The following is a 7,500-nucleotide window of genomic DNA, read 5'->3' on the forward strand; positions in this document are numbered from 1 at the left end:
GGGAACAAGAAAACTAGGACCTCCCCCTCCCCCACCCCCCCCCCCCCCCCCCTCAATAAAGACAAGAAATTCAGTTTCTCGGCCTTTGATAACGAAATTGCTGAAGGCGGACCAAAACAAAAAATAACTTGTTCTCAATAAAACACTGATAGATATTGGCTTGATCATGGCTCAAAGCCTTTCGAAAGCCGCAGTTCCAATATAATTATGACTTCAATGAGCTCTTTTCTTTTTGCTTTTTTTGCCGTTTCTTGTCACCGTCATTTAATATATTTAGGGCTTATTCTGTTTTATCGTTCTCATGCTTGCTCTTTCAGTCCGCCGCTCGTCACCATAATTTCGTTTCTTTATCCGGGCTCTTTCTTGCTCTTTCTCTCTGTCTTATTCTCTCTCGTTGTCTGTCACTGATATTTCACCTGTTTTCTAGCGCTCTTAGTCGTTCTCTTCAAAGCTGAGCATCGCTTACTTACTGTTGCATTTACTCGTCGCCTGCTTTCGCAGCTTTCTGTCTTTTTTCTCCCGCTCTCAGTTTCTCTTCTTCAGGCTCGTTGTACAACACATGAAAAAATAGCTTGTTTTTTGGTTGCCTTCAAAATTTTTGCTTGTTTTAATAAAAGGCAATGTCAAGTGCACTACGCTGGCCATTCACCTTCCCGCCAAAAAACGCGGGTTCCAGCGGTTCGACATTTAGCTTGCCATGAAATGTTGAACGGTTCGGACAGACGGTCGTACAATGGCGTCATGATCAACCAAAATTTCTCGCATCGTGTTACCATATTTTCTTGCCAACCATGGTGCTCCGCTCGACAATTGCTCTTTAATTTGTTTTTACGCAGGATACGGCGGGTTCAGAACGATTTGAAGCAATGAACAGCCTATACTATCGCGGAGGGAAGGCGGCCATTGTCTGTTATGGTAAGCTCGGTAACAATTTAGACAGGAAATTATCGCTGTATTGTCTGGCATCAGAAAGCAATTCAAGGATTGAAGTAAGTATTGTACTGATGACAAACCAATTTTGGTCATTTTTTGGAGGGCTGGCGCCCGGAGAAGGAATTTACTTTCTGTCGGGACTCGACGAAGAAATCACGAGCAAATCGGCACTAGAAAGAGCTTACTAGGCGGGCGAAATGTTCGAGAGCGCCTGGTAACATTGTTGCCTGTGTAACGTCCTTCGACTCGTCCCGACTGACTGCCGGCTGCCTCTGGGTCTCCGACAATGGCAGGAATGAGTTTGAGTATTAAACCTCAGGGTGTTTGTTTCGCTTTTTCTTCTTCTGAGTTAGTAAAATGGCATTGTATTTTTCGGCCTCATAGACTACAAGCAGGTATTCTCTATTTTCGAATGCCCCAGAATACACTTTGTTTGTCCCCCAAATTTTGCATCAACCATTGTTTTCAAATGCTCTTGGGGACACTGCATATTCCCAAAAGCATTTGAAAACAATAGTTTGTGCAAAATTTGGGAGCATTCGAAAATAGAGAATTGCTTTCGCTGCACGACTCGAAATTTAAACTTCCTCTAATTTGCAAATGCTTGCGTTCAATTTTCAGACATCAGTGACAGCTCCAGTTTTATAAAAGCCAAGACTTATGTGAATGACATAAGAGCAAATAATCCAGTGAGTATTGATGTTCACTATTGAGTTAAGGTCGGACGACCGGATTCCATGTTGGCATTTCTTAAAGCGCACCTAACCGCTAAAAATATTTATGTCGTAAATAAAGAAGCACGTTTTCCAGAGTACTTCCTCGAAAGAATTTTTGGATTTGCTTAATTCTTCGATTTTTTTTAACCGCAGAAAATCTAGTCTGCGTGCAAACGTCTCCTCGTGATATCCTGTGTTGCACGCGGAAACAAAGGAAATAGGAGACGTCTGCTCGCAGGCTACAGAAAATCCCGCCGAAAACGACACCACTAACTTTTATTAGTATAAATACACAGGTGATTATACAAAATCGCGCGCTCTCATTGGCTCGCTATCTCGGATTATCAGCCGATAATCACCTCGACGGACAAAATAGCTGCCAGTAGTCGTTTTGCCACTGTAAGTGAAGATGATTTCGCGTTGAAATGTTTTTTTTTTTCTCTTTTTTGAAATAATCACCTGTGTATTTATACTAAAACAATTATTCGCCTCAGGCTCAGTGATTATCGGTGAATATTCACCTTGACTTCGTCTCAGTGAATATTCACCGATAATCACTTCGCCTTCGGCGAATAATTGTTAATTAAAGTCCGAGCACGGAAAAAATGGGAGAGAATGGCGCTAGTGACGTCAATTCAAGAAGCTCACGGTGAAACTTAGCTCCTATCGTTGTTAATATCATCATGTGGAAAGAAAAGAATGCCTACAGTTTGCGTTGCTGCGATGAACACAAAGCGGAAGGTTTACCGATTTATGGCATACCATTTTTTAAAGATGATCGCCAAAAGGGGAAGGAAGAAATGGGTCGATTTCGTAAAACAGAAGAGAGTGGAGCAGCCGTCGAAGCAGTTAGGGATCCGCGCACTTCGAGCTCGCTCCAATTCTCCAGCTATTGACCGCGCACCATTCGACGCACGGAGAGTCTGTGTGCAGGAAAACCTTGAACGGGATTTAAACCCCATGATCGTGCTGCACTGCTCTACCAACTGAGCTCAGTTCCAAGCCAGCGGTAAGCAGGCGAGGCCGTCAGAGAAAGCAATGGTCTCGAACAGACAGTGCGAAGCGCTATGACTGTAGGCCAAGTATTTTTCCGCCCGGCCTCACCTGTCTCAGACATCAAGTGTTTCATCGTGTGGCTTCTTTTAGACTCGTTTGAGTACACAGAATCGGAGATGTAGTTTGGATAGAAGCTATAAACCTTATTCCAAAATGGCCACCATTTTAGCATTCTTTTGTGTGTGTGCAAATTAGCCCTTGTTGCAAACATATCCAAAGAACCATCGTCGTTCTAGCACGGTAAGTGCTATTTTCCTTTGGTGCAAACATATCCAAAGAACGATCACCTGTGATAGTTTCGAGAAGGGATGTTTTTAATGCTGGCAGTTTTTAAGGAATCTGGGGCCGGTTGCATAAAAGGGTTACACCAGGGACGTTTGGGCTTTAGCAAACATCTGACTTTACTCAGGACGGCCACGACAAAGATTTAGACCAGGTAAGGTAAGGGCTAAGCGTAAGATGGTCGTGACTGATTCTGTTGTTTCTGCCCACGCCTTTTTCTTTTGCTGAATCAAATTCTGACTTTAGCATATCTTCCTTTTTGGAAAAAAGATATATTAATTTGCGAATTTCGGCATCCGAAAAGCAAGCTTTTCGACTTCGTGGGTTTACCACCTGAGCCATTTTCAAACGAAGCCGACCTGACTCTCCAATAGGAAAAACAAAAATTTCTCATTCATTCTGCAACTGACCGTTGCACGTGTACGTCTGGCCTAATGATTACCTTTGAACATCCTGTGCAACCGTCGTCAACGCCCCGTGCACGTGCGCCGTAGATGGGGCCTAGCAACGACAGACGTAAGGCTAATGGCGGACGTAAAGGGCTGGTCGTCATAAGAGCAACTATTATGCAACTGGCCCTCAGGGATTCGAAAGTTGCTCGGTGAAATTCGTACTAAGTTTGGATAAAACTGTCCCTTTATGTCTCTATTTCACAGCAATGCATGCTTTACGTATGTGGAAATAAAAGTGACTTAATCGACTCAGGCGAACGATTAAGAGAGGTCTCCTTCGATGAAGCTGTCAGTTACGGACAAGGTATTTAAGATTATATTGATGGTGTGCCTGCCCTTAATTTACGGTTTCCATTCCAATTCCATTGATGAACGGTATTCGTGGTTTTGAAGAAGCCGGAGCTGGCGGGGAGTCGCTGAAATAGAAGTAATTCCGGGGGAAGACCGGCTTTTCAGCGGTGATAAATATCTGAATGCAGAGTGGGTAACTGTTCGTCCTTGTAGGTTTTTTTTGCAATAATGTGAATCAGTTATGTAGGACATTTCTGTAAGTAACGAGAAGGGGTAGGTTTTTCCAAACGTTAACCGTGTAGCTATTACAGTGTTATTTTTGAAGTGCTGTTTTTATACTCATGTACTCTTTTCGAGCGTTAGCTTTAGTTATAGAAATGGGCCCACTCAAGGATAAAGAAAAGCCCTTATTGTGTCGTTAAAAACGACAAGAAACCAATGTAAACAACTGGCTTTGAAATTCTTCGACGCTCTTCATTTCATTGGTTCGAAAGTCTCGGAGCCATTATTGCGTCACCGTTTTCACAACGTTTCGCTTTTGTCGGCGTTTTTACTGTTGATCCAAAAGCGCAGCAAACAAATATGTTTGTTCAAATCAGCCTTATGTTATTCCAGCATTTGTTTTTCTTTCTTTCTAGGAGTAAACGCAAAGATGGTGATAGAGACATCAAGCAAAACCGGCCAGAACGTGGGTCAGTATATTTTCCTGATGTTACATTTAGGGTTCCCTGCTATGCAATCGTGAATCCAAACACACTATGTTCACCTGCCTCTAAACAATCTCACCCCACTTTTTGCTGCCGGTTAATGTCATTTACAAGTTTGATTTTATGACTTTGTTCACCAACCTAACCTTTTTTGACCTTCTCGTGCATATTTTTCTTAGAGGAACTTTTCACAAGAATAGCAGAAGACTTGCTGGAAAGACCTTCCGGTTAGTATGAAATAATAAGAAATGATACTTTAACTTTCAACCAATCAAATCAGCCGCAGACGATAGCATGAAACCGCTTCTTAGCAAATTAGTGATTGGTGAATAGTGCTTAGTGATTGGTCAATTAACGGTGGCTGAGTGGTTGTAAAAAGCGCCCGGCTGTTTTCCGCCGATAACAAATTCGAAAGAACCTTTGGTATCTTCAATATTAATTTATCTCCTTTCTTCATCAAACTGGTCATGTGACCGACACTTGGTAAATTTTCAGGCATTGCAGCTGGGGTTTCAGTTATGAATCCGAGAATTGATTGTTGTCTAGCTTAGCCACAATGCAAAATTCCAGAAAAAAAAGACCTCCTAAGATCAAGGTCATCCCCTGTGTCTAACGACTTCCACTCAGATTGTCGAAAAGCCCTGCCTGACAACAGTCCTCAGGAAAACACTCTTCTTCCATCTGGCATGGCATGCCTTGGATCATACCATTTTCAATTATCTCACTGATCGACTGCCTTCTTTTCCAAATAGATAACTTGGAGCGGCAGACAAACAAGTTTCAAATAGACGACTCAGTTCAAAACCAGAGGGGAGACTATTGTAGAAGTTGCTAAAGAAGGCGCATCTCGCCATAGAACCGAGAAATGAAACCCGCATAGGTTTGTCACCAATTGTTTCCAATTGTTAACGCCAGGTTCATCTTCCTTTGTTATGGGATACAAAGCACATCGCCTCAATGTCATGCAAGATTTCCAACCGAAAACGCTCATCTCTACATCGAGACGAATAATGCGTTGATCACTTCAATCCTCAAGAAAGACTTGAATTTAATTCACGGAAGACAGAAGCTTGGTGGGAGCTTAAGGTAAAGCAAGAAAGACGACGACGGGTGCGACTGAGAATGCCATTTAAAAGTTTATGCAACGTCGCGTTGTAATCATTTTGCGGCGGTCCGTTCTAAGGTGTTCAGTGTGTTGGAAGAAAACAAAAAATGTATTGTCGGGTGCTCACGTCCCGGCCCTACGCAACCTCAAATGTGGTCAATTCACGTCGTTTTTAGAGAGCTTTCGATTCTAGGACGAGAACGACTACGAGTACGAGATTTTCTCGTAGAGCAACAGGGAGCGCGCGTAAACCAGCGTCATTTTGACTGGAAAAACGTGATACCGTCGTCGTTTTGCAAAAATGTCGTCGTGTCAAAACAAGTCAACAACACTCTAGTAGCAGTTTTGGGATTTTTCGATCAGCAAAAAGGTCCAAAAAGGCTCAGTTACCAGCAATAAGAATAACTGAGCAACCTATGCTGCTTACAAAGAGTATTTGCGATAAAAACGGGCAGTCAAAACCCGTCCCCGTCCTGGAATCTACAGGTCTCTGTTGTCAGGACGAGGACGACAAAGGCATGTGCCAAAATGTCCATTGTTTTTTGGCGTCCTTTCTTGTGTAGGCTCCCTATTGGAATACAAAGACGCATTATAAATAGTTTGTTTGCTCCCCGCTTCTTGTCCGAATTCGTGTAAGGATGGCTGATAATCCAAAATGGCGATCAACAGTTATACCACATTGCAGAAGGGACGCTTTAGAGATTTTCTGAGGGAATAAGAGATTTAAAATTCTAGAAATCTGAAAATTAAACATAGTCTTGTCAAATAATCACATTGTCCTTAATGATTTTATTTTCACCGCAAAAACTTTCACGGAGCTCTATACGCCTACACGGTAGATGGATGGATTCGTGATCTGCACTAGCCAAAGGAACTGTGTTCTTTATAAGCATGCACGTCTTCATGTTCAAGTCACCACAGAAACAGCAACCCCAACAAAAACTGGATTTCATACTTAAAAAAACCTGCTGCAAGCTTAGCACGCGTTTTGCTACATTCCATTCCATCCTCTACTTACCACCTTCGAGGTTCTGACAATGTAAGCACACAAACAACTTTCATTTTATATATACACTGAATGTAGGTTGCTAAGAAGCCCTCTGGGCCTTCTGGGCCTTATCAGTGCAGTGCTTATGTCTCGGATGAAGTTTACACTTATAAAGCCACCCCAAATGTCCCACACATGTGGTACATCTAAGCCATGCCAGAGTGCTCAAACTAGCGAGCTAGTGAGCATGCGCAATTGCTAGCGGCGATGACTCATCCTAGTAGAGTGCTCAATTTGGACATGAAAGTAAAAGCTTTGAAATGCCAAAGAGCTATATCTAACTGCAGACAGTACTTTTTCGGCCATCTGGGCCTCATCAGTGCAGTGCTGATGTCTATATATCCTCCTACCACTCTGTTACGAAAAATAGTATTGCGTGACAAGCGTTACTGTCTCGAAGCTTCGCGAGAGTTCGTAGTTTGTTTATATTTAGGTTTGTACGTAAGCGTTTCTAAATCGGTGTGCTTTGTAATCTTTCTATAATTAGATTCATTACTAATTTAGAAACTTCTAGAAATTTATTGTCAGAGTATATAAGTAGACGAGTCCAAGCAGAGTGTTTTTCTAACTAGTTTTTCACAAGCGAAGAGAGTTGGCGTTGGCCGTGTTTATTCAAGTGTGACAGAAGCTGTGTGCATTCAAGTTGGCGGAGGCCGTGTAAGTTTGTCGAGTACGTGTTAAGAGTTTTACTTCGTGGAAACTACGTTCATTTTTGGAATAAATCTTCTTGTTGTTGTTCCGACAACCCTGCGTTCAGTTTAGTTGCAAACCAACTTTCCTCAAAACATTTGAACTCGTAACACACTCCTACCAATCCAATTCTTGTTACTTTGCCAACATCGTACAAACATGACAGAGGACAAAATAAACGCAAAATAGCTACGATGACATAATTATTTATTGCGACGCG

At 42.3% G+C, this 7,500-nt stretch overlaps 1 protein-coding gene across 1 annotated transcript in view; it reads left to right on the forward strand.

The window, feature by feature from the left end:
- LOC137971051 (ras-related protein Rab-24-like) overlaps positions 1 to 6,311 on the forward strand; it is a 7,691-nt gene extending 1,380 nt beyond the window's left edge. The window contains exons 3-8 of the mRNA XM_068817770.1: positions 837 to 915; positions 1,555 to 1,622; positions 3,644 to 3,743; positions 4,369 to 4,422; positions 4,617 to 4,664; positions 5,190 to 6,311. Coding sequence (XP_068673871.1) covers positions 837 to 915; positions 1,555 to 1,622; positions 3,644 to 3,743; positions 4,369 to 4,422; positions 4,617 to 4,664; positions 5,190 to 5,272 — 432 coding nt within the window. The 3' untranslated portion in view covers positions 5,273 to 6,311. The remainder of the gene's footprint in view (positions 1 to 836; positions 916 to 1,554; positions 1,623 to 3,643; positions 3,744 to 4,368; positions 4,423 to 4,616; positions 4,665 to 5,189) is intronic.
- Positions 6,312 to 7,500: the final 1,189 nt, after the last annotated feature.

Source organism: Montipora foliosa, chromosome 9 (assembly GCF_036669935.1).
Source record: "Montipora foliosa isolate CH-2021 chromosome 9, ASM3666993v2, whole genome shotgun sequence".
Taxonomy (NCBI): Eukaryota; Metazoa; Cnidaria; class Anthozoa; order Scleractinia; family Acroporidae; genus Montipora; species Montipora foliosa.